Source organism: Orycteropus afer, unplaced genomic scaffold (genome assembly GCF_000298275.1).
Source record: "Orycteropus afer afer isolate SDZICR_OR568_19922 unplaced genomic scaffold, OryAfe1.0 scaffold00002, whole genome shotgun sequence".
Classification (NCBI taxonomy): Eukaryota; Metazoa; Chordata; class Mammalia; order Tubulidentata; family Orycteropodidae; genus Orycteropus; species Orycteropus afer.
The window spans coordinates 21,558,765-21,586,315 of NW_006921589.1; the positions used below are offsets into that span (position 1 = coordinate 21,558,765).

The 27,551-nt window shown below is 40.6% G+C and overlaps 1 protein-coding gene across 1 annotated transcript in view; it reads left to right on the forward strand.

Moving 5' to 3' along the window:
- Positions 1–27,551, forward strand: part of LANCL1 (LanC like 1) — a 65,149-nt gene that overhangs the window by 8,008 nt on the left and 29,590 nt on the right. Inside the window, exons 2-3 of the mRNA XM_007934507.2 lie at positions 3,886–4,003; positions 24,364–24,571. Of these exons, the coding sequence (XP_007932698.1) occupies positions 3,886–4,003; positions 24,364–24,571 (326 nt within the window). The remainder of the gene's footprint in view (positions 1–3,885; positions 4,004–24,363; positions 24,572–27,551) is intronic.

The window sequence follows — 27,551 nt, forward strand, 5'->3', positions numbered from 1 at the left end:
TTTTGTTTTTTCCATGGTACTTTCAGGATTCTTTCTTTGTCTTTGGTTTTGATGAGTTTGATGATGATGTGTCTTGGTGATTTTCTTTTGGGGTCTGTCCTGTTTGGGGTTCGTTGGACTTCCTGAATGGATATACTCTCATCTTTCATCATATCAGGGAAGTTCTCCTCAAGCAAATCTTTGACAATTTTCTCAGTGGTTTTATTTTTCTCTTTCTGTTCTGGAATTCCAATGACACATAAGTTATTCCTTTTGATGGTATCCCACGTGAACCTTAGGCTTTCTTCATTTTGTTTTATTTTTTTTCTGATTGATCCCTTTCCAAAGAAGTATTCAGATATATGTCTTCAATCTCATTAATTCTGTCTTCCATTGCATGAGTTCTACTCCTTTGCCCTTCCAATGTGTTGTCTATTTCTTACAGTTTAGTATTAATCTGGATTTCTCTCTTTAGGTTTAGAATCATTTCTAAGTTTTCATTTATTTTGTCATTTTGTTCTTGTAATTTTCTTCCAAAATTCTTCCAGGGTTTTTTCTGTGTTTTCTTTGATCTGTCTCTCAATCCTTTGAAGATACCTAAATATAATTCTTCTGAATTGTTTATCAGAGAGTTCCAATGTTGCTTCTTCCTCAGGGATACGTTCTGGGTCTGTATCCTGCTCCCTTGTTTCTACCACTTTATCCTGCTTCTTTGTGTGGATTGTGATGGTGTGTTGTCTCTGAGACATTGTGGAGTTGTTGTATTTAGATCTCTGTTAACTGTTTGTGAAGAGCATCCAAGGGTGATTCAGGGTCTTCTTGGTGTTTTTTTATCGTTGGCCCATTGGTGGAGAAGGAGGTAGTGGCTGTCGCTCAGTAAGTGAAGTTGCAGGAGGTATGGGTGTAGTTGTGTCTATGGGGACTGTTGCTGTCTCCCATTCAGTTAAACAAAAACTACAGTTGAATAACGATCAAAAAACTAAAAGCACATGGACAAGAAACACACCATGTAATCACACAGGAACCAGTAACCGAAGAAAGGGAAAAAGAAGGAGAAAAACCCAAGAAAACCTGCAATATCTGCGGTTAGGACACTAAGAGAGAAAAGGTAGAAAAGGAGAATAATGAAGACAAAAAATGGGACAAATGCAAAAAGAAAAACAAGGAACAGGGTTAACCACAAGAAAGAAGGGGAAAAAAAATTAAATTAAAAAAAAGAACTTTTCAACCAGGAACAGGGAAAAGAAAAGAAGTAAAAAGGACAAAAGTGTTAATAATAATCATAGTTTTAAAACAGACAAATACAAAGAAACTAAACACCAGAAAAAAGAAAGCAAAAAATAATAAAAACAGAGAAAGAAAATTGGAGGATAGGGCAAGGTACCCAGGCTCCATCTGAGCACACAGACTGGGATGGAATTCCTGCGGGCCCGAAGGTGGGTGGGAGTGGGGGATGCTTCACCTCTGTTCACCAAGCGGGTGTGGGGTATAAGAGTAACGAGGAATGTCGTACCTTTCAGTCATGCAGGGCCAGAGTTGTCCTTGGGGTTGCTGGCATGCAGAACCTGTTCTTAAGCCCCTAGAATCTGTGAGAGTGCTGCCTCTTTAAGTATCTAAAATGGTCAAGCCGCTTGTAAACATTCAAAATGGCAGCGCCTTCTGGACAGGCAAAAGTCCACAGCTCAGCCCACCTTTCTCTTAGCTTTTCTGTTTATTCTCCAGCCACCAGAGCAGTCCTCCATGCAGTCCCTGGCTAGCAGGGCTGATTTTTAGGTTAATTCTTAGGTCCTACCACCACTTGGCCCTCTCCACGCTGTCTGTGCCATCAGGATCACTCAGGATCGCTGCCAGACCGCAGCTCCCTCAGTCTCCTTTTTTGGTACTTTCATGCAAATTCTTCTGCTTGTTGGTGCTTAGTCCACTTCTATATCCTTCCCTTCAAGGCTCAGGGGTCCAGGATTATCTTCTGTGTCTGTGTTAATTGGTTTCCCTTTCCTTTGTTAAAGAGGGTCTGTGCAGTCTTTCTGCCTAGTCTGCCATCTTACTGGAACTCTCTGAGGTTATAAATCTTTAGAAGTAGGTTGTCCCGTCTTCCTTCCACGGAGTGGCTGGTGGGTTTAGAACCGCTGGCAGCCTTCCAGTTAGTAGTCAAGTGACTTATCCGCTACGCAACCAGAGCTCCTTACGGTAGTGAAAAGGCATTCATAAATTTTAACCAGTATTTCTTGGCCCAGCAATAAAAATATAAGTTACTGCCTAGCATAAGGTCTTTTGACAGATGCAAGAAAATAGATAGAAACTAGCATTTGCTATTGTTTTCATGTGCTGTTGAGTTGGACCCTACTCATAGCGACCCCCCTTGGGTTTCTGAGGTGATATCACTATATAGATTGCCCAATCTTCCTTCCGAGGAGTGGCTGATGGGTTTGAACTGCCAGCCTTCTGGTTAGTAGTCAAGTGCCTTAGGCACTACACTACCAGAGCTCCTTATATTTTATCTTACTAGATATATTTTCAAGACTTGAAGTCTTGACCTCTTGGCAGAAGTTGTGAAATAACAGAAATGTGTCCCTCAGACAATGTAGTTTCTTCAAATTGTGAACTGTAAGAGATCGTAGTAGTACCTCAGAATAAATGAGTGGATTGTGATCTGCCATATCAGAAACATTCCTCATAAGTGAAATTTAATCTTTTATCTTGTATTATCATCATTATTTTTAATTCTGAAACTGCTTTCTCCCTACTTTCATTATTAAGATGTCCTTTTTTAAAGGTGAGGTTATGATGCTAATTGATGGTCGTTAGGTTTGTTCTTCCAACCCTTATGTGGTACAATAACATTCTCCTCCATTGGTTTGAAATTTTACTGCTTTGTGAAAGCTGAGGCTGGGAACCACAAGAGATTCCTAAAATTACTGTGGAACACATTTAACTGACCTTTTAAGACTTACCAAGTTAGGATATATGAAACTTAAAAAATATCTTTAATCACTTTTAGGAAGATTAACGTAATAAATAGGTGGACCACTCAGTTTGCCCAGCATCTACTGGGCTATCACAGGGATGTTTCTAGTCCCAGAGTCTCAAACCCAAATTATTACCCATCATAAATTGGTAGGCATCATCCGACCCCAGATGCCAAATGCCTGTGACACATGGTCTCATTTGGTCTTCCAAATACTCTTTGAGATTGGTGGGCAGTTATCTTCGTCGTCATCATCATCGTTCTGGTGTGATAAAGGTAATTGAGACATAGTGAATTGAGCAAGCTCACTTAGCTCACAGTGGGTGGAGGTACAGCCAGGCTCATTCACTGAGCAGTATTTATTAACCCTGACTCTCTGCCAGGTGCCATGCGAGGCATGGATTTTTGATTCTTGATCCGGCATTCTTTCTACTCTGCTTGAGGCTTTCTGATAGCCATGAAATTTTCTTTTCTTACACTACCTCTTTAATTATTAAAAAAATATTTTTTATCATTTTTTCAATAACAAAAACAATCAGACTGTTAACTCTGGGAGGTAAACTTTACTGCTGCTTGGATCCAAACAAATCCAGTGGCTTGGTAACAGCACACATCTTCCAATTTGTGCTTAATTTAATAAAATTCATTATTGTATAATTCTAATAAAAAATTCTGGTTTAATTGATGGGTGATCCCCATTAGATGGCAAAATTACTTAAGTAAAACATAAAGCTACAACAGTCTTTGTGCTTTGAAGGAGAAAACATAGTAATCCTTTTAAGTTTTTTTTGATTTAAGAATAAATAATAGTCCCGTTCTCCCAGGCAGAAAAATGGGTCCTAAGTAGAAATGGAATGTCCACCATTTTTTGATAGCCTGTAGTCCAGGAAGTTGGCTGGCCCCACAGTTTTTGATACTTGTTTTCTTTTTAATATCCACAGCTGACCCCTGAGTTCTCCCAGCGTTTGAACAATAAGATTCGGGAACTTCTTCAGCAAATGGAGAGAGGCCTGAAGTCAGCAGACCCTCGGGATGGCACTTGTTACACTGGCTGGTCAGGTATGAAGGGCTGGCATGAGTGTACATGGGGTCAGAGCATTGCCTTTTCACAGCTGTCCACCCTTGAATGCTTCTTGCATCTGCATGTGAGTAACTGCTTCCAGAAGAGTCTGTGTTCTCCACCTAGCATGGTATCTTTTAGATAGTTAATAGTGCCCTTAATTGAGGACATGCCTGCCACAAATTTGGATGGCTGCTATATTGGGGGAGAAAAGATGTTCAGTAATTACATAGTTAATTTGTAGATGGAATTCCAGGGGAAGAGTTAGGAAGATTCCCAAATTACAGTGCATGAAACAGAGGTAAAGAGTATTGATCCACAGGAAATAAAACATGGCCAGAAGAATCACATCTTAAAAATTACCACCTAACTTTTAAAATAAGGTGTAAACACAGGAACATAGGGTACTGTTCTCTGTGGTCAGTCATTGCTAGTTGGTTTTTTTTCTCTGTATTGCTGGTAATGAGATGTATTTTGAACATTTGCAGAAGACTTAGGAGAAAATGGAGCTCTGGTGGCATAGTGGATAAGGCACAGGTCAGTGGTTCAAACCCACCAGCTGCTCTGTGGAAGGAAGACTGAGTGATCTACTTTCATAAAGATTTACATCTTTGGAAACCTAGTGTAGGTGGCTATGAGTCGGAAACGACTCGACAGCAGTGAGTTTGGTTTGGTTTTCAGGGAAGACTAGTGCATTGTCATCAAAAGGTAAGAGAAAGGAACCAAGAGGAAAAGCAAAAGAACTGCCGTTAGCTTGCTTCATGTAGAGACAGAAAGACAACTTGATAGTCCTGAAGAAAGTTCAGTTTAGAGACGTCATGTTTCCCATTTACTTTGAAAAGTAGACAAGGAGGAACAAGTGTGTAGGTTACCATAGTTGTATTTGAAAGTAAGGCAGTGGTGTTTGTCGTAAAAGCATAGGCAGATTCCTAGGCCTGATATCAGAGATTCTAGTTCAGGAGGTCTTGAGTGGGGCCCAGGAATCTGTTTTTTATAAGCATTCAATGGTCCTGATGCAGGTAGCAATCTATGTAGGACTCTATTTGAGAAGTCTTTATATGAGAGGAATTTATAATACCAATCTCATGGCAATCCTCTGTTAATAATGGCAAATGATTCTATCTTTCCTTTTGAGGATGAGAAAGGCAATTAACTATTTCATGACCAGTGGGACATATATCACCCACCAACATTTTCAGCCTCTCAGGTTTCTTGGGAACTGGCTATTCCAATTATAATACATTCTTCCACCTGGCAGAGACCTGAATACTTGTGTGAATCTGAAGAAGTGGGCTTCCCTCTACCAATCCTACCACCAGAGTCCACTTAGGACATATATGTCCTATGTATCAGAATCCATATTATTGCAAGAAAAAAATGTTTTCCTTTGATTTCAGTATAACTTCCATTACTGAAAACACAGGGTATCAACAGAAAACTCAAAGCAGAAAATAATGCTGTCATGAAAAGGTTAAAATCAGAGTAAAGTAGTAACTTCAAGGACGTTGGAGGCCAGTAGTTTTAAAAGAAGAATGGATGGACTACATAATGCCTGGTCATCCTTCTTATATATATGGTGAAACCAAGCAAAACCAAAACCTGTGTAAGGCGGAAACCTGTGAGAGACCTAAAATTCAAAATATTCTTCATGAAAACAAGTGATAAAAAAGTGGTAAGACTGCATCCTGTCAAATGTGGAAAACCTGTGAGGCCTGGGAAAAGAAGGCCTTCGAGTTCCAGCTCTCACAGGTTTCATTGTGGTTTAATTTTATGGTGTTTTGTGGATTTTAGAAATTTAGCACAAGAAATGTTAAGATGAGAATAAAATGAAACTTTCGCTTCGAGAGAGAAGTTATAGCTATCATTTATTGAGCATCTACTGTGTTCCAGGTGTGTTATTGGTAGATTAATCTCAGTAATGAAAATTACTATTTATTTAACAATCTGAAGATTTGAATAAAGCAGCTCAAGTGCAGGATCGTCTTCAGCTTTCCTCTTGGTTGCCAAAATGTAATGATACATAAGGCCTACACTTTTGGCTCTCTTTCTAATATATGTGAGGTTTCTGCTGTTTCGTTATTCTTGGCAAAAAAAGGAGACAGAGACTGACAGCTAGACATGATTTCAGGACTGATTACGGGAAGAATCCCTGAAACCTCAAATCAGCCATTCAGCTGAGTTTGCGCTACAATATATTATAAGGTATCTTGCTTAGAGGGAGAAGAAATGGAGATTTGGTTCAAGTTTGAACTCTGGTACTTCGATGGCATTAGGAAATGCTGTTAGGCCGCTACAATCCTAGAGCTACTTGAGAAGCAAAAACTTAAACTTTCCTTGGAATAGCAAAGAAATTTCACTCCAAAAGACAACGCAGTTTAGATTGTCTTGCTCTTTTGGCAGCATGGCGTTTCTGGCATTTTCTCCTTTGAGTACTGGGATTCTTCAACCTTTTATCCTTAAGTATCTATGATACTCATTGTTGGCTCCTGAAAGCAGCTTATGTAGCAACTGTCTGAGGCAAATTGGCATACTAAGCAGTTAAGGGTGTCTTCAGTTGCTGCTTGCTTTATGATGTAGCATAAAAATCTTCTAGATAAATTTGCTAATGGCTTTTGAGGCAAGTTTCCTAATGTCTCCTAATCGAACACTGTTAAAAAGCCATTATTCCCACATAAAATGGACTGCCTCCTCTAGTGTTTTGATAAGAAAAATGCTTCCTTGTGCCAGTGTTCAGTCTGAATAGTGGAAAACTGTTGCACAGGAAACTAAAGCTGATTCCACTGCAGAAATTCATGTTATTACTGTCTCCTCCCGTTATCTTCTGTCTCATCTATTTGTAACTGCACCTTTACTACTAAAATATGCATTGACAAACATTTTAACACAAAATACTTAGCATTGTATGCAAAAGCAGTGTTTATAATTAATTCAGTGCAGATTTATATGAACCTGGTATGTGTCCCATGTTATCTTTCCAAAAACTGATGCTTCTTTTAGGAGACAGGGATTATATTTGTTTAACTTTGTTCAGCAACAAATTCAGGGCCATGTTTTTATAAATATTAACTTACTGTTTGCTCTTGTTGTTGATTTGTTCAAAATTACATTACTTTGGGAAACATTAATTCACTGTACAAAGAAAACTTTAAACTTGATTTTCTTCTTCAACACTGATTTTAAAGTTGGAACTTCAAATTACCATATTATTTTGTTAAATTTCATTTCCTAGCAGAAGTATGGACTGATAGTTAATCAGTTCAGTTAGTGGTAGGATTAGTAATAGGATTAGGTTATATTGGATACTGTGCCTCCAAAAATAAATGAGTGCTTTAAGCTCCTCACTTATCAACATGGTTAGTTTCCAAAGACCAAGTCATTATGCAAAAACCAGCATTATGAAAAAAAATGGAGAATGACTACATCAGATCACAAAATGGAGGATGATTATATCATTACATAACTACCCAATTACATCATTACATAACTGCCAAACCACTGAGAATCATGGCCCAGCCAAGTTGATGCATGACCTTAAGCATCACAGGCAGTATAGGTCTCCCCTTACACCTCACTATTAGTAACTGCCATATGTACATTGTTAAATTGCAAAATAGTCAGATAGTAGATTTTTTACTATTGTCATAAATGCAAAATGTTGGATAATGAGGTAGTTGATAAGTGAGGAGCTTTATGGAAGTAGATTGCCCCATCTTCCTTCTGCAGAGTGGCTGGTGGGTTTGAGCTGCCAACCTTTTGGTTAGCAGTCAAAATGCCCTGCGCCACCAGAGCTCCTTTAAGTGAGGAGTAGGTATAGTTTATTTTTCTGTCATAGAAACAAGGTCAGCAGGAGACAGTCCAGAGCTGACATGGTGGCCTCCACCTGTCGACAAGAACCCAGGCTCCTTTCTTTCTGCTCCATCATCCCTCAACTACTAGCTTGTAGCTGTTTGTCAGATGGGCTGCCGAAGGTCCAGCAATTGCATCAGCATTTCAAACCCAAGGAAGAAAGAAATGAATGCATTTCCCTCCCTTTAAAAGGACTTTCAGAAATCGCATTTAGCATTTCACTTCTACTTTTTACTGGTCAGAACTTAGTCCCATGCTCACACCAGTTAGCAAGGAAGGATGGTGAATGTAGTCTGTTAGCTGGTGTTTTGTTACTAACGGAAAAGGGAGAGTGCATTTTGGGATAAGGTGCACCAATCTCTGCTAAAAGTCCTATGCGACAGGAAAACAGTCCCTTTCTTTCTTCCTACATTTGCACAGTGAACCTTGATTTTTCCATTGTCAAAAGGGTCTTTAACTTCTGTCCATGTAGGGTAGACTTTGTGAGGATAAATTTACCAATGTCTCTAAAATACTGTGATATATGGTAAGCAGTGTTTTATTTACTCTTTGCTTCTATGGGGACTCATGTTTGATTGTGATTCAGAACACTTAGTCTCTCTCTCTCTCTCTCTCTTTTTCATTTCAATAATTAATAGTTTTTCCATTGAAAGGAAGTATGACAGGAATGTGAAAATCATAAGTACTTTTTCTTGCCCTAGTAGAAGGGGACTGTAATTGACTAAACTTGATACTGTGAAACGTTAGTATTTTCTGAGCTTCCTTAAAGTTCTCTGCCTCCCCTTTCTGCTCCACACTTTCTCTCAAACTTGTCACAGGATTATCAAGTCTTTGATTTACTTGTAGCATGTGTCTGTCCTATTCAACCCAATAGTCAGCTGTCTGTCTTTCCACTTCATGACTCTAAAGGAAACTAGACTAGGTTGCCCAACCTTGTAATGCCTCCTTTGTGCTATGCCTGGTTTTTGTCTCAGTTGCTCAGTTGATCTTGAAAATGAAAGATTCTGGTGGGAGTTGTGGCACCCCTGTGTGTCTGACTTTGCATACATATTTGCAGTGGAAAAACTAGACTCCCATCACTGTTTGCCATTCTTTGCCTTTTCAGCCAAAACTGAGGCTAATGGGAATAGGGTTCTTAGAATTTCTGCTAGAATTAAGTAGTCTGTGTGTGCTTCGGAAAACACCACATACAGAATGTTTTATTGGTAATATGATCATTTTAAATAGAAATTTAAAAGAAGCAAATCAGTGCTTTAAAAACTACTTTGGACTCCCTTTACAAACTATTTCACACTGGCTGTTATCTTGGCTTTTATTTTAAAACAGGAACAGAACCCTGATAAAGCAATGAGAATGAAGTTAACTTGGGCTTTAATAGCATTTAAACGTTTCCCAAAACCTGACGTATTTATGCCTGTGAGTTGATGGTGCAAGCTGTATCCCTGGTTTACGTTTTTATTCTTAACAAAGAGGTAAAATGCCATGACCCTAGGAAAGAAAGGAGGGAAGGATTTTTGAATGACCACAGCTGTATCATCCTGGCAAATGAGGCAGTTATTTCCATAAATCCTATAGTCACTCTCCTTTTTCTCTATGCATGAGATCTTGTGCGAAACCAATGTTTCAGATAGTAATTGAGAGTTGCCAAATTATCACTGTACATTAATGTTCATAAACAACAATTCAGAAATTTAATCATGAAATATATTGAATGTAAGATTCCCAAGAGAATTGAGGATTATAGGTATAAAGTTTCATGATCACTTCATCTTTGCTGTAAAGGTGGAAACACAGTTTCTGTGGACAAAACATTTCTACGATTAACATCTGAATGAATGACAGAAGTATAAACGCTTGTGCATGTGCACTAATAACTAGTGTTGTGTGCCAGGCACCATTCTAAATGGTTCACATGAATTAATCTGTGGTGCCCCCCCCAATTTAAACCTATGGCATAAGTACTATTTGTATCCTCACAACACATATGGACACTAAACTGAGCAAGGCTGAGTATCTTGTATAAGGAGGTTGTTGTTACCTGCTGTCAAGTCAGCTCTGACTCATGTCCCCGCCCCCTGTGTACAACAGAACAAAGTGTTGCCCAGTTCTGTGCCATCTTCACAGTCAATGGCTTGAGTCCATCATTTTGAGTGCCTTACCTGGAGGCTCATCTTCCAGCATTATTGTTGTTAGGTGCTGTTGAGTTGGTTCCGATCCATAGCGACCTTACGTACAATGGAATGAAACACTGCCTGGTCCTGCTCCAGCCTCACAATCCTTGCTACACCTGAGCCCCTTGTTGCAGCCACTGCATCAGTGCATCTCGTTGAGGGCCTTCCCCATTGTCACTGACCCTCCACTTTACCAAGCATGATGTCCTTCTCCAGGGAATGCTCCCTTCTGACAGTATGACCAAAGTAGGTGAGACAAAGTCTGACCATTCTCACTTCCTAGGAGTATTCCAGCTGCATTTCTTCCAGGACAGATTTATTAGTTCTTCTGGAACTCCGTGGTACATTCAGTATTCTTCGCCAATAACACAACTCAAAAGTATCAGCTCTTCTTTGGTCTTCCTTATTCATTGTCCAGTTTTCACAAGCATATGAGGTGATTGAAAATACCATGGCTTGGGTTGGGCTCACCTTAGTTCTCAAAGAGACATCTTTGCTCTTCAGCATTTTAAAGAGGTCTTTTGCAGCAGAATTGCCCAGTGTAGTATGTCCTCTGATCTCAAGACTGCTACTTCCATTGGTGTTGATTGTGGAACCAAGTAATATGAAATGTTTGACAGCTTCAATCTTTTCTCCATTTGTTGTGATGCTGCTTATTGCTCCAGTTGTAACAATTTTCATTTTCTTTATGTTGAGGTGTAATCCATACGGAAGACTGTAGTCTTTAATGTTCATCAAGTGCTTCAAGTCATCTTCACTTTTGACAAGCAAGGTTCTGTCATCTACATATCGCAGGTTGTTAATGAATCTTCCTCCAGTCCTGATGCCACACTTCTTCATCTAGTCCAGCTTCTCAGACTATTTGCTCAGCACACAGATAGAATTAAGTACAGTGAAAGGATGCAACCCTGATGCACTTCCTGATTTTAAACTATGCAGTACCCCCTTGTTCTGTTTGAATGACAGCTTCCTCGTCTATGTATAGGTTCCTCATAAGCAGAATTAAGTGTTCTGGAATTCCCATTCTTCTCAATGTTATCCATAATTTGTTATGAGCCACCCAATCAAATCCTTTTGCATAGCCAATAACACACAAGTAAACCTCTTTCTGGTATTCTTTGCTTTCGGCCAACATCCATCTGACATCAGCAAGGATATCCCTCATTCCACATGCTCTTCTGAATCTAGCTTGCATTTCTGGGAGTTCTCTCTCAGTATACTGCTGCAACCATTTTTGAATTATCTTCAGCAAGGTTTTACTTGCATGTGATATTAATGATATTGTTCGATAATTTCCACATTCTGTAGGATTACTTCTCTTTGGAATGGATACAAATATGGATCTCTTCCAGTCAGTTGGCCAGGTAGCTATCTTCCAAATCTCTTGGCATAGATGAGTGAGTGCCTCCAGCGCAGCATCCATTTTTTGAAACATCCAGGTGGATATTCTGTCAGTTCCTGGAGCCTTGTCTTTCACCAGTTCCTTCAGTGCAGCTTCGACTTCTTCCTTCAATACCATCGGTTCTTGATCATGTGCCACCTCCTGAAATGGATGAACATTCTCCAGTTCTTTTTGGTACAGTGACTCTATGTATTCCTTCCATCTTCTTTTGATGTGTCCTGCATCATTCAATATTTTGGATAGAATCTTTCAATATTGCAACTCAAGGTTCAATTTTTTCTTCAGTTCTTTTAACTTGAGAAATGCCAATTGTGTTCTTCTCTTTTGATTTTCTAACTCCAAGTCTTTGCACATATCATTATAATAATTGGCTTTGTCCTCTTGAGCTACTCTTTGAAATCTTCTGTTCAGCTCTTTTATCTTGTCATTTCTTCCATTTGCTTTAGCAACTCTTCATTCAAGAGCAAGTTTCAGAGTCTCTTCTAACATGCATGTTGGTCTTTCTGTCGTTTCCTGTCTTTTTAATGACCTCTTGCTTTTGTCATGGATGATGTTCTTGATGTCATCCCACAATTCCTCTGGTTTTCAGTCATTGGTGTTCAATGCATCAAATCTGTTCTTTAGATGATCTATAAATTCAGGTGGGATATAATCAAGGTCATATTTTTGCTCTCATGGACTTGTTTTAATTGTCTTCAGCTTCAACTTGAACTTGCATATTGAGCAGTTGATGGTCTTTTCCACAGGCAGCTCCTGGCCTTGTTTTGGCTGAAGATGCTGAGCTTCTCTATCCCCTCTTTCCATAGATGTAGTCCATCTGATTCCAAATGTATTCTATCTGGCAAAGTCCTCATATATAGCCATTGTTTATCTTGCTGAAAAAGGTATTTGCAGTGAATAAGTCATTGGTCTTGCAAAATTCTATCATGCCATCTCCAGCATCATTTCTATCACCAAGGCCGTATTTTCCAACTACTGGTGATTCCTCTTTGTTTCCAACTCTTTTCATTCCAATCACCAGTAATAATCAACATATCTTGATTGCATGTGTGGTCAATTTCAGACTGCAGAAGTTGGTAAAAATCTTCAATTTCCTCATCTTTGGCTCAGTGGTTGGTGTGTAAATTTGAGTAATAGTAGTATTAACTGGTCTTCCTTAGGCCTATGGATATTATCCTATCATTGACAGCATTGTATTTCAAGATAGATCTTGAAACATTTTTTGTGACGATGAATGCCATGCCATTTCTCTTCAATTTGTCATTCCTGGAGTAGAAGATCATATGGTTGTCTGAATCAAAATGGCCAAAATCAGTCCATCTCCACTCACTGATGCCTAGGATACCGATCTTTATCCTTTCCATTTCATTTTTGACAACTTCTAATTGTCCTAGATTCATACTTCATACATTCCATGTTCTGATTATTAGTGAATGTTCGTAGCTGTTTTCCCATTTTAAGTCATGCCACATCAGCAAATAGCGGTCCCAAAAGCTTTACTCCATCCACGTCATTAAGACTGGCTCTACTTTGAGGAGGCAGCTGTTCCCCAGTCATATTTTGAGTACCTTCCTGCCAGAGAGGCGCATCTTCCAGCACTGTATCGGACAGTGTTTCAGGGCTATTCATAGTTTCTCCAGTAATATATGAGACAGTATTTCACTGTTAATTCATAAGGTTTTTACTGGCCAGTTCTTTGAGTAATGGATGGCCCCTTCTTTTTTCTGAGTCTTAGTCTGGAAGCTCTGCTAAAACCATAGGTTACCCCACTGGTATTTGAAATACTGGTGGCATAGCCTCCAGCCTCCCAGCAACACACAAGGCACTACAGTATGACAAACTGACAGAGGAGTGGTGATATTCTAGCATTATTTTGGATAATACTCTGTTGTGATGAATTGGGTTTTCATCGTCTAATTTTTAGAAGTAGACCATTAGGTCATTCGTTCTACTCTGTCTTAGTCTGGAAGCTGCACTGAAACCTGCCCAACATGGGAACCCTGCTGGCATTTGAAATATAAGTGGCATAGTTCCAACAGCATAGTAACATGGAAGCCACCACAGTATAACAGACTAGTAAATGACAGAGTTAGGATTCAACCTGGCTCCAGAGTTCTGCTCTTTATCACATTGTCGAGTGGGGAGGTGCTCTCAACTTCCACATTTTGGAGTTAATTCCTACATTTTATCGTAATGACAAGTCTACTCACAAGCTGTAGTATGGGGTAGTTTGAGCAATGATGGCATGATACTCATGCTTTACACAACTCTGTAGAAATGGTTAATGACTAATTAGCTTTAAGTGTTTTATGTAAAAGTAAGATTAAGCTCTGATAAAGCATGAAAGGAGTTTGCAAAGAAAAAGGGGAAGGTGGCTTGTTAAGACAGGCAGGATTAACTAATATTTAAAGATTATAGAAAACAGTTGCTTAGATTGGTTGTAAAGTAAGTGCTGGAAAGATTCATGGTCATTTGCAGATAGAAAAAGAAAATCTTCAGTATTGTTCTATAAAACCAAAACCAAACCCACAACCATCAAGTCAATTCTGACTCATAGTGATCCCCATTGGGTTTCCAAGGTGGTGAATCTTCACGGAAGTAGATTGCCCACTCTTCCTTCCCCAGAGTGGCTGCTGGGTTTGAACCACCAACCTTCTGATAGCAGTCAGATGCCTTAGGCACTATGCCACCAGAGTCCTATGTTGTTCTATGGAAGATGTTTTCTCCCCTTCCTAATCCTATATTAATGTATTCAGAATAGTTTCAGGATAGAAAATTAATTGGGCCCAGACAGAAGCTTTTCCTCATAATTGCCTGTATTTGAAAAGGCTTGTTGAGGATCTTTCACAAGTGAATTATCACCCATAGTCCGAAATCAATTGGTAGCTCCAGCAGCTGTTAAAACACAGCATTTGAATTGAACAGCCTCAGTTCTTTTGACCGGAATCCTCCTTTATAAAATTTAGTATGTTGAAGGGTAATGCACCGTGATATTGATATATGACATATGCCAGCAATAAGCATCAGGTTGTTCATTTTTAGCTTTAATCCTTTCCCACTTGATTTACAGGTTTGTTTGTTTGTTTTTAGCAGCGTGTGCTCACAGCTTGGGTAGCAAGGGAAGAATTTTGGTTATTTAGATGTCCCTTCAAGAGGTGTTATGTATGCCTGCACACAGAGTAGTAGCACAAGCCCTCCAGTGACCTCTGAGGACTCACCAGAAAGCATAATGCCAAGCCAGGGGGCTAATCTGAGTTTTGTTCCAGGTTGATCTTGGCTGTGGGGAGAAGGACAGAGAAGAGTGTAAGGTGCTTTATAAAGTGGAAAGCACAAAGCAAAGGTGAAGGATTATTATATTAAAGGATTAAATGACCAAATGAAATGCTCTTTTGTTAGAAGGAAGCATTTAGTGGAAAAGATTGCTTCCCTTGCAGATAATGTAGAGTAAAAGTAAACCCAAGGGATAGCTGATCTCACTGGTTTCTTTAAGAGGAAAATGAAAGGGTGTGCTAGTCCTCATTTAATTTCATTTTTTTCCCCATTCCTAGCTATGTTGATTCGTAAGGGAAATGATCAGCTCAGACTTAAAAAAAAAAAGAAGAAAAAATGTACACCAAAGACTCCAGAGGCTTTAGTTCTGAAAACGTGACCCAGTCTTCTAGAACAGACTCAGAGTTAATGAGGCCAAGATCGGCATGTAGTTCCTATTCTCAAGTATTAGATAACATTTACATAAGAGGATATGCATTGTAGTCCCTCGAGTAATAGGAACTTTCGCTCTAAATGCAAGTCATTATCGCATTTCAAGACGCTCTTCTTCTGATCTGCAGAATGCAAGGTCTTTGAGCTTAGCTTCAGTTTGTGGATCTCAGTTACTGCTGACACCAGACTTAGATGAAAGGAATCACTCCAGCCAAGTGTTTTCTCTTTTCAGTTTTAACTCTTTATAAGCCACTCTTCATCAGAGCCAGCATTTCAGTGTCTAATTTGAGCCCTGACCAAATGTCCTTCACCTTCACAAGAAACGCCTTTCCCTCCCAGGCAGAGCTGTTAGGAAGCTGAAGTCACAAGGGCATTTATTAGCAATTCGGCTTTTGCAGACAACACCAAGAAGGCTGAGGCCATGTCTGTCCTTTTCATTCCAGTAACTTCAACATGTTACACAATGCCAGATCCACAGTTGGTGCATAATGAATATTTGTTGAATAAATGAATGAGGAGGGCCCTGCTATTACTATGTAGCCACCACCTACACAAACTAAAAAACAGTAACTTAAACAAAATTAGGTGGGATGAAGGAAGGGTGGAAACTAAACTCGGCTTCAGATGTGTTGGGATGTAAAGGGCAGTTGATCACATCTCACCCTTTCAACCTCTGATCCAACTGAGAAATGAATTCAGAAGTTGGATAAGGCTCAGGCTTTTGATTTTATAGTTGATCCAGCTAGATAAGACCTGAGACTATAGGAGGCTTTCTCCCTCCTGGCCCCTGATTTGAACTACTGCCCTATACTCAAATGGAGCATCTAGACAGCCCAAGATACGGGTTTACCAGAACAAGATTGATGAGAAAAGACAGGAGCCTTGAAAAGACATAGGACAGGGCATATTCTCAGAAGGCCAGAGAGGCCGGATGGCACATGTGTAGGGACCACTTCCCCAACCTCACCAACCAGCTTAGTCTCTGGGTCGCCTGGGAGGAGCCATCAGTCAGAGGAGAGAAGGCAGGGACACAGAGGGTAAGTATGTTTCCCTCTGTGCTGTATCCCTTCAGGTCAGGGATCAGAGAGGGGACAAAATGACTCTCATATTCAGTGAGATTCACAGTCTAGCGGGGTTGGACATTAATTGAGCAGTTACTAGTTGTGATTAGCATGATTAACACTAATCCTCATCATAATTCTAAGAAGTAGCTAATATTTTTTTCCAATTTACAGAGAACAGTGCTGGGACACAGAGAGTTAGTGACTTGGTTAAGATCACACAGCTAGTAAGTGACAGGTCAGGCTTCAATCTTACTGTGATCCCTGAGCCCATTCTCTTAACCACCACTCTGCTGAAGGATCACCACCTATTATGCAGTCTGGACAGACTAGGAGTGTTTCCTGTTTGTTGTTTATGAAGCAGTGGGCTGCACAGCACTAAGGGAAGGAGGGGGGAAATACAACGTCTCCTTTTTTTGAATCTCTTTTTCCGTTGGACTCTGAGCTCTGGAAACAGATAAAGGAGAAAGGAAGTCACCTCTTCAGAGTTCTTCTCTATTTTCTTTCCCACTCCTTTTGTTCGGGGCAATATTATTAATTCAGAGGTGCAGAGTCACAAGTAACTTCCTCCCCAGATAACATATAGTAAAAGTAATGGAGTATCTAGACTTTCTGGAACCAAAGGGGCTAAATGAACCTCTGAAGCTGTTGCCCTGAGATAATCTTTAAACCTTAAACCGAAAGTATCCCCTGAAGTCCTCTTAAAACCTAGTTTAGCTTAACTACTAAAACTCTGCCTTGAGCATTACACTCTTTCAAGAACTATCTATATGGGGTCAAAGTGGCAGCAGCAACTTGAAAGATTAGATAGGAACCTTAGGGGACAGTGAGTCTGTGTTACTAGGGGAGGGACAACATAGAAAAAGAGGGTGAGAATGGATGCACAAGTGAAGAAGGCAATCTATGGCACTGAATTGTGGCAGCAGAAAAGGTTGAGTTGGTATATGTTTTGATGTGTATATTTTCAACAACAGAATCCAGTGAAAAATAAAAAGTACTGGAGTCTTTGGAATACCAGCAGTTCAGGAGGCCCAGTTTTAATCTGATGACTGAGCAGACATACTCTTCACTTCCCAGTGTTCCCCTAAAGGCTTTGTGGGGAGTGCCATGCACAGTGACTCTAGCGAATGAGAACTGGGATCCTGGCTAAGGAAAACTGTGGTTAACAATACAGAACACACACATGCTCAAACAGTTACACCCAAAATTGGGAAAGAGCTACAAAGAACACTATACAGTATTAGAAGCTACCAGCCTGATACGGGAAGACACGAGGCTCTCCTGCCTGGGATTAGTCAAGGAAAGCTTTCACTCATTATATTTTCATGAATCTGAAGGGAAAAAACATAGTAATTGTGAACTTTTAAAGTTTCAACTAGGGAGCAATTTATTTGATTCCCCTCCTTTAGAGAATTCCTGTCTCTGTAGCATTGATAGCTCTGGAGACTGCTCTCAGAGCTCCTCCGGTGACTCCTGCAGTGTCTATAATCTGAACATAATTTATCCCACAAGAGTGCGTGAAGGGAGTCTTTAAAAGCCCCGACTTAATACAACCTCATCAGGAACTACCTTGCAGAGCTGAAGTCCCACGGCAAGGGTTTTACATCAGTGCGGGCTGGTTATAAAATAAATGAGTAACATTAAACGGTGGTCTCTAGAATACAGAATGACAGAGAAGTGTTTGAGCTGCTCATACTATCTGTGGAGATTTTTATCATCTCCATATACATTTGAGATGCTTCAAGGTCTTGATTGGTCAAGATGAATGGGACTAATGATCCCTCAGAAATTCAAAGGCTTAGTATTAATTACTTCTCAACAGCTGGCTGTATTTACAGTACTACTGGGGACAAGCAGCTAAGTAAGGAGACTGCAGATTTAGAAGTGTCCCAGAACAGTTTAGCCTCCCTTCCCAGACTGGTAGTTACAGAGGAAATGGGATAGAAAAATCTAGTTCAGAGCTTCCGTCCTCAAAGCCTGGGACTAATTCCTGTTGCAAAGTTTAATTCGATTCTTAAATATCTTTTTTCTTTCAAGTAAATTAATTTTTTTTATGAGGATGATATTTATTGGACATAATAAATCATAACAACATATAATGTTGTTGTTGTTGTTATGTGCCGTCGAGTCGGCCCCGACTCATAGCGACCCCTCCTTGGGTTTCCGAGGCAGTATCACTACGGAAGTAGGATTGCCCAACCTTCCTTCCGAGGAGTGGCTGGTGGGTTTGAACCGCCAGCCGTCTGGTTAGCAGGCAAGTGTTTTAGCCACTATGCTACCAGAACAACATATAATAACATGTCATTAAAATTATGTATATATCCACAAAAATAAAAAAAAACAAACAAACACACTGCCGTCGAGTCGGATCCGACTAATAGCGACCGCTTCTTGGGTTTCCCAGGTGGTATCACTGTGAAAATAGATTCCCCAACTTTCCTTCCAACGAGTGGCTGGTGGGTTTGAACCGCCAGCCTTCTGGTTAGCAGTCAAATGCGTCAGGCACTATGCCATAGTTGTTGTTGTTGTTGTTGTTGTTGTTATTTGCCGTCAAGTCGGCCTGACTCATAGCGACCCCTCCTTGGGTTTCCGAGGCAGTATCACTACGGAAGTAGGATTGCCCAACCTAGTATAATATAATTAAATATATTAATCATATTAAATATAATAGTGTGATGGCAGGCATAAGCCTCATTTAATGTCCGTATCAGAATGTACCAGCCAGGTGATAGGTTTCCCAAACTCAGTCCCCTGATGTTGAGTCAATTCCAACTCATAGTGACCCTAGGGAGTAGAACTGCCCTACAGGTCAAGTAAATTAATTTTCAACATTTCAAAAACCAAGAGACTCGTAGGCTGAACTGTGAGGCAGCGCCAGACTTCCTGCTGTCGGATACAGAGCTCTCCCTGGTGTTCCAGAGCCGTGCTGTCCGTAGCACCTTCCCCAGTGATGGAAATGGTTCCTGTGCTGTCCAGGATAGCAGCCACAAGCCACAGGTGGTTACTGGACACTTGAAATGCGGCTAGTGTGGTTGAGAAACTGAATTTCACATTTTGTTAATTAAATTTAAAAGACACGTTTATGTTTAAGTAGATGCATGTGTTTAGAAACCATCCTGTTAGATACTGAAGGTATAGAACAACCAAACTAGATCAAGGTAATATACGTCTGGGTTTCTTCTGACCTCTCAGACCACAAAGTTGGTGTTGAGTAGTGTCCTTTTATTTCTTGTTTGTTTGGTTTTACAATTATACAAATTATATAATTTACAATTTACAATTACAAGCAACTCCTCCTTGCCCAGCTTGATAAGTCTTCTGATCCAGCTGCTCCTCAAGTACCCTGGGAGATCATAAAGAACTTAGTGAACACATTCCGCACACATTTGGAGAACATGTGTCCAGACTTGCCTGCCCTGAACTCTAGACTCATACATCTGCCTGCACTGCACTAAAATAACAGTGGCTTTAACATCATAGAGGTGTATTTCTCTCCCAGGTAAGTAGGCGGTCCAGGGGCTAGCATGCCAGCTCCACAGTCCTCTTTGTTTTTGATTTACTGTCCTCGTCACAGAATTTCTACCTCATGGTCTAAAATGGCTGCTCCAGCTATGCCATCACATCTGTCTTCCAGCACAGGGAAAAAAAAAAAAGTAGAAAAGGAAAGAAATAGCAAGTTCCCTCCCTTCAAGGATGTTTTCTGGAAGTTACCTCCCCCATCCCCACTTTGCTCCATTGGTCATAACTTATGTAGACTCAGCAGCAACCATGTGACCAGCTAAAATCCTGGGGTGGTGTTGTTGAGGAAGAAGATTTGGGGGACTACTTAGCAGTCCCTGTCAAAAGAGCTAAATCCTCATTTCCTGGAGTAGGATGTGCATCAGGATGTCTGAAGTAGATAAAGTACATAAGCATATTGTTAGAAATATGAAGGCAAATACTAGAAAAAATGGCTAAAATGGTTGAGAGTAGTTATCTCTCAGAAGTAGAAGTCAAGTAGGGCAGGGGACAAATGTTTTGCATATGAAGACTAGCAGTACGATTTGACTTTTCCAGTGAAGAACATACTTATTTCGATAATAGTTAAATTTGAAAAGTGCTGTTTGAAGCATTGGCTGAGGACAGGCCTTTGAGGATATGTAAGGACCATGGGTGAGTTTTCTCTGCACAGTCTTGGTGCTTGTTTCTGTGTTCACACTTTTCCAGCTGTCTCTGTGTCTAAGCTCTTCATGGTTTATGCAGAGGTGGTGGTATATGCATGAATATTGTCAAGTGTTGGAGGATCAGGTTCACGACATTTGGCTACTTGCAGTTCCCCCATTTTTTCTGTTACTAAATTAGGGCCCATGGGTATAAAATAGTGATAAGGCATGGACTCCAGACTCGCTGGAGCCATGATCCCCTGAAAGTATTGCACTGACGTAATGTTTAAACCTTAAACCAAAATTATCCCCTGAAGTCTTCTTAAAACCAAACAATAATCTAGCTTCATTTGTAAAAAATGTCTGCCTTGAGCATTATACTCTTTTAAGAACTGTCTATATGGGATCACAGTGACAGTAGCAACTTGAAAGATTAAATAGGAACCTTAGGGGCATGGAATTTGTTAGTGGGGAGACATAAGTCAGAAAAGGAGGGTGAGAATGGAGACAGAACTGGAAGAATTGTACGTGCAGGAGCAGTCGAATTGGTGTCTGTTCTGCTGTGTGTATTCTCAACAGCAACAACAAAGTAAGTTCTCTGTATATTTATATAGAGATGAGGCATTAAATATCTTTGCTTAGGTGTTTTGTCTTACTTTCCTGACCTGGGTTGATTTATAATCAGCCTGTCCAGGAAGTGTGTCCTCGTTGGTGGCTTCCGTCCTCACTTAAGTCCCTTTTCATCTCTGGATGTTGTGACAGGGAGGAGAGGCACCATGAACTGCTTATTTAAAATACACGCACACCGAGACCCAGAACAAGAGTAAAGGGAGATGGACCTGAGGCTGCAGAATCTCCCAACAGCCTGGTGGGAGGAAACTAGAAGGATACTTTTCTGCTGATCAAAAAGAAAGGAGGGAAAAAAAAAAAAAAAACCCACCAAGATTGTGCACCCAAATTGTGAGACTTGAGAAATGGTTACCTGTTTTTCATGAGAAATGCATCAAGCTTTACAGTTCCAAACCTTCTTGGGTTTTGTTTGTTAAATATTTAGGCCAAGAGGAATGGTTGGTAATGAGAGACAAAAGGTCTGAAAAGGAAAGCAATCATTGGACTTGTATTTAATCACTTCTTATTTTCTCAGCTCTCAGTCATGTCATTGTTGGGCTATGGTGCTTCCATAACTTAATTAGGGAGTTCAGACAGCAATGGGAATAAGAGGGCAAAATGAAGGCTAACAATTTAAAATGGATCACCTGCTGATTTGTGGCATGGATGGAGATGAAGCCGATTAAGGACCTAATTCTGGAAGAAGCCCTTGACTCTCATCATTTGTGAAAAGGAGAGGTTTTTGTTTTTGTTTTTCTTACTCATATACTGCAGTTGTGTACACTTAGATCTACAAACCTTAAGCATTGTTACATCTGATCATCAGTTTGTGGAATTACTAACAGCGAGACACTTTGAAAGAGCAGACAAGGTTATTAACTGCAGCAGGAAATGAGAATTTGGTTTTAATATACATGTGAAATTGAATTGTCTGTAGCACAAAGCTGTGGAGATTACCCATGCAAAATGAGAAAACTATCTAAATTTAAAATTGTCCTCAGTACAGTGAAAAGTAATTTTGCAAGCTGCGTTTTTACTGCATTGAAATCCGTGAAGAGATTGGCTCTATTAATTTAGATTTAAACATAGGCTCTGTGTCTTCTAAAAATGGTAAATGAGATGGAAAATGTACTTTAAGGGGAAAAATGAGTTTCTAGAAATGCTGCAGGCAGGCAGGTTCTCTATTCCACGTTTCTGAGTCTGCTCTGAGACCAGGCAGCTTCGGAAAGAAGGCTCTAGCTACTGTGACAGACATTTGGAATAAGGACAAACAGTGCCTCAGTTACCCAGGCTTCAGGAGTAGCATGTGGGGCCAACAGAGGGAGGCCCAAACAGAAATCATTGGCGGCTTTTATACTGTCACTCCCCAGGTTGCTGGATCCTCAGCAGAGAAAACAATAAATTGAGGAGTTGAATATATTTTCTTATATAAAATAACTTTAATAGTTTTCTCATACTTCCTGCCTGGAATGATACCAGAGTGTGGATTTGATTCAGGCAGTCCCCAGGTTACGAACGAGATCCATTCCTGTCTTTAAGTGGAATTTGTAGGTGAGTCAAAATAGGTACATATGGTTCTTACTTAGGCTTCCTTACTGTAGTGCAAGAAATGGCTCGAAGCCTTGTCTATGATTTCAAAGCTGCACAAGCAACAAGTGAAGGTGATTGTGATGAAGAATTTGTTGTGAGTAGGGATTGGTTCCACTTTTTCAAAGTGACAGCAAATTTATATAACATTAAAAGGCGAGTTGGAGTCATCCCTACAAGTAGTTCATTTGTAACTAGGGGCTTCCTATACTCTAGCTACCTTTTCACACAGGAAATAATCTTTTATATAAAAAGAAACTGAGTTTTTCATCCCCTAGTCAACAACAGCATGTTTAGGAGCTCTGGTAGTATAGTGCCTAAGACACTTGACTGCTAACCAAAAGGCTGGCAGTTCAAACCCACCAGCCACTCCTCGGCAGGAAGGTTGGGCAATCTACTTCCGTAGTGAAGCTGCCTCAGAAACCCAAGGAAGGGTTGCTATGAGTCGGGTCCAACTCAACAGCACACAACAACAAGAACAGTGTAAATTTAACTCAAAAGAACAAAACATTTAAAAAAAAAAATTAATTTGTTACTCATTAACTAAGTAAGTGAGTATTTGGTATAAGGCACTTGACTTCTAACCAGAATGCTGACGGTTCAAACCCACCAGCCACTCCTTGGAAGGAAGATGGGGCAATCTACTTCCGTAGTGATACTGCCTCAGAAACCAAAGGAGGGGTCACTGTGAGTCGGGTCCAACTCGATGGCACATAACAAGAACAACATTTATTTGGAACCATAGTTTGATGACTTATTTAACCATTAAGGAGAAGACATTAACAAAATAGCCAGTAAGCAACAAGGATAAATATTAAACTGTCTCCTTTTTGTTAAGTGCCTTTGGGTCAGTTCTGATTCATAGTGACCCTGTGTACAACATAACAAAACACTGCCTGGTCCTGTCCCATCCTCACAATCATTGCTATGGTCGAGCCCATCATTGCAGCCACTGTGTCAGTCTGTCTCTTCAAGGGTCTTCCCTTTTTTTGGTGACCCTCTATCAAGCATGATATCCCTCTCCAGGGACTGGTCCTTTCTGACAACATGACTAAAGTGCATGAGACAAAGTCTGGTCACTCTCACTTCCAAGGAACATTCTTGCACCTCTTTAAAGACGGATTTGTTTGTTCTGGCAGTCCATGGTATTTTCAGTATTCTTTACCATTTTCAGTATTCTTTACCAATACTGCAATTCAGTGGCTTCAGTTCTTCTTCTTTGGTCTCCTTATTCATTGTCCAACCTTCACATGCATATGAGGCGATTGGAAATGCTGGCTTGGGTCAGGCATACCTTGGCGTGGGTTTTCAAAGTGATATCTTTGCTCTTTAACACTTTGAAGAGGTCTTTTGCAGCAGACTTGCCCAGTGCAGTATGTCATTAGCTCTCCTGACTGCTCCTTCTGTGGGTGTTGATTGTGGACCCAAGTAAACAACTTCTGTTTTTTCTCCATTGGTCATGATGTTGCTTATGGGTCCAGTTGTGAGGATTTTTTTTGTCTTTCTGTTGAGCTATAATCCATTCCAAAGGCATATTTGAGCTGCATCATTAAAGTTCTTATTATTAAGAGTTGTAACGATGGAGGAAACTGAGGACACGGAAGTGATTTACCTATTCCTGGTCCTGAGAGCTGCTTAGTACAGAGCTGGCTCTTGAACTCAAGTTACCTGAACTTCCAGATAAGTTATATATTTGCTATCGTTATCAAAAATCAACCCTGCCAGGTAGGTGACACATCAGGATAACACAGCCATCTGCTCTTTCCTGTCTTTTCCCTTCCTACCCCCATTGCTCCCCATACAGTGATAAGAGAGACCTCGTTTTCTTTTGTTTTTCAGGTATTGCTGTGCTTTACTTACACCTCTACGATGTGTTTGGGGACCCTGCCTACCTGCAGATGGCACACGGCTATGTAAAGCAGAGTCTGAACTGTCTGAGCAAGCGTTCCATCACCTTCTTGTGCGGGGATGCAGGCCCTCTCGCAGTGGCCGCTGTGCTGCATCACAAGATGAAGAATGAGAAGCAGGCAGAGGACTGCATCACACGGTAATCATCTGCCTGTCCGAGGATGATTGTCTAGACATTGGGAGGCATTCATTCTCCATGTGTAGCCAAAGAACAGTCGAGTGAGTTTACTACTTTTCTCCCCACAGATAAATCTTACTGCTGTCATTTGATCAGTTCTCCTGTTATTCCAACATTATTCATTATTAAGGAACAACTATTATCATCCCTATTTTATTGCAAAATGTAGTGATGCTGACATGTTCCAGACCAAACATCAGTTCAGCAATAGAAATGAGATCGAAAGGCTGATCATGCGATTAATAATCTCAAGTGCTGTCCAAGATCAGTCTTTTAAAAAATAAAAATGCAGTTCATTTCCTGATGGTGGCCAGGGAGAGAGGCCTGTCTCACAAGGGCTACAGACTGACTTAAAACTGCCTTTCTTTGGGGCAGATGATGTGTAAATCCAGATTTTCTATTTTAATATAAATAAGGGCTGCCCACCAGAAGCGTGTGAATTATGAAGAGTTACTAAGTGTTGGGACTATGACACTGTAGTTATCGCCTGACTGAGGCAGTGGCGGTTGAGTGGTGGAATTTTTCCTTCCATGTGGGAGATCCGAGTCCAGTGCCCAGCCAGCCGGTCCCCCTCAGGCACAGCCCCTCCTGATTGTCTGCGGAGATTGGGGCTGCGATGCCGAACAGGTCCCAGCGGAACTCCCAGACTAAGACATTCTAGGAAGGGGCCTGTGGATCTGTTTCCAAGGATCAGCCAGTTAAAACCCTGTGGCTCACAGTGGTCTGAGCCCCAGCTGGTCATTGAGACACTTAAGGACCGGGCCGTGCTTCATTGAGTTACATGTGGGGTCCCACTGAGGCGGGGTCCGACTCGACCACAGCTGACAACCGCGTCCTTAGAAGAGTTTCTTGAGCAGCATTCTAGGAAAAAATCTGCCTGCCTAAGAATCTACATGCTGTGTTGGTTGGCTCCCACCTGCCAAGCTGGCACACAGTGAGTTATAATTCCGGCAACGTTTTAGTTAGTGTTTGTCCCCGAGTTAAAAGGAGCCCTGGTGGCGCAATGGTTAAGCACTCAACTAACGGAAAGGTCAGAGGTCGGAACCTAGCTGCTCTGTGAGAGAAAGATGTCGCAGGGTGCCCCAATAGAGAGTACAGCCTTGGAAACCCTACAGGGCAGTTCTGCTCTATCCCGTGGGATCCCTCTGAGTTAGAATCAACTCGATGGCCACAGGTTTGGTCTCTGAGTTGACCATGGTTTTTGATGCTCACCGTTCTTTCTTATAAATTACTGTTACAATAGCGTTAGCATAACCAGTGTAGTGTTTTGAGAATTCTCTGGTTAATCTTTTTTTGTGTTGTGTTATATATTTGTATCAATTGGTTTTGGGCCTAAAATTCTAATAACTGCACTTCTAAAATAATGATTGTGTTGTATTTACAGAAGGAATCATCTACACCTTTGTTGTTTAGACAAATATATCAAACTCTCTGTCCTCCCATCAATTTTTGTTCCATACAGTATTTTATAACTAACTTCTTTTTCCATTGGAAACTGTAACAAGAGGAGGGTGTGGGAGAGCAGGCCAAGGAGTCTTTTGGTCTACCTAGAATGATTTGTGAATTGTTATGTTAGATCATGTTGCCTCCTTTCCTGAATTGATTATACTTCACAGTACCCATTTTCATATATGCCTGTGCTACAACTATCAGAGGTTAGAAATTATACAGTACACCTTTTAAAAGAAAACTTACCTAGTATATCTGGAGGGAAAAAAAGAACATTTTGCTCCGTGGCTGGGGAAGCATTTATAACAAAACTTGTCACTAAGTTTGACCAAAGTGGCAGCTAAAATAAGAGAGTGATTTCCCTGAGGGTCTAATTAACATGTATGACTTCCATAGTAGTCATCTTGCATTAAGACCAGCCAGTACAACAAGAGAGACTCATTCATATCATCTAGATTTGAAACACAGAAACTAATAGTTGCATTTTTTTGCTTAGCCATTTAGCACTTAGCCCCACATCTGAAGTAGGGGTCTACAGCAAAGTAGGATTCAATGAATCACTCCCAAGTATCATAAAAATAAATTTAAATGGTCCCAGTATTTCATATGTAATACCAAACCGAAACCAAACACACTGCCATCAAGTCGGATCCGACTCATAGCGACCGCTCCTTGGGTTTCTAAGGTGGTATCACTATAGAAGAAGATTGCCAAACCTTCTTTCTAAGGAGTGACTGGTGGGTTTGAACCACCAGCCTTCTGGTTAACAGTCTAATGCCTTAGGCACTACATCACCAAAGTTCCTTATATAATACCAACCTTTCCTAAAATATGTGATGCCAAATAGTAACAGTTTGCTATGGGAAGAATGTTAATAGGTATTAAATGGAAAAAAGTGTGTTCAAACAATTTAGGAAAACACTGATTAGACAGAGTTAAAATTGTGTCTTTACTGCAAGGCTGCTCCATCCTCAGTAGCCTGTATATGTTGGGGAAAATAAGGACACTCGGGAGCAGCATTTACTTTTTAAGGCATCTTGATAACCTATGAGAAGAGCTCTGGTGGTGCCATTGTTAAGACATTCAGCTGCTAACCAAAGGTCAGTGGTTCAAACCCACCAGCCGCTCCATGGGAGAAAGATGAGGCATTCTCCTTCTGTAAAGATTTCCAACCTTGGAAATCCTGTGGGCAGTTCTACTCTTTCCTGTAGGGTCACTGGGAGCTCTGGTAGCATAGTGCCTAAGACATTTGACTGCTACCCAGAAGGCTGGTGATTTAAACCTACCAGCCACTCCTCGGAAGGAAGGTTGGGCAATCTACTTCCGTAGTGATACTGCCTCGGAGATCCAAGGAGGGGTTGCTGTGAGTCGGTGATGGCAGTGGGTATAGGGTCACTGTGAGGTGGAATTGACTCAGTGGCAGTGGGTTTGGTTTTTTTTATTTTGAGGGCTATTGTTCTCATTGGGAAATGGTTCCATATATCAAATTGGT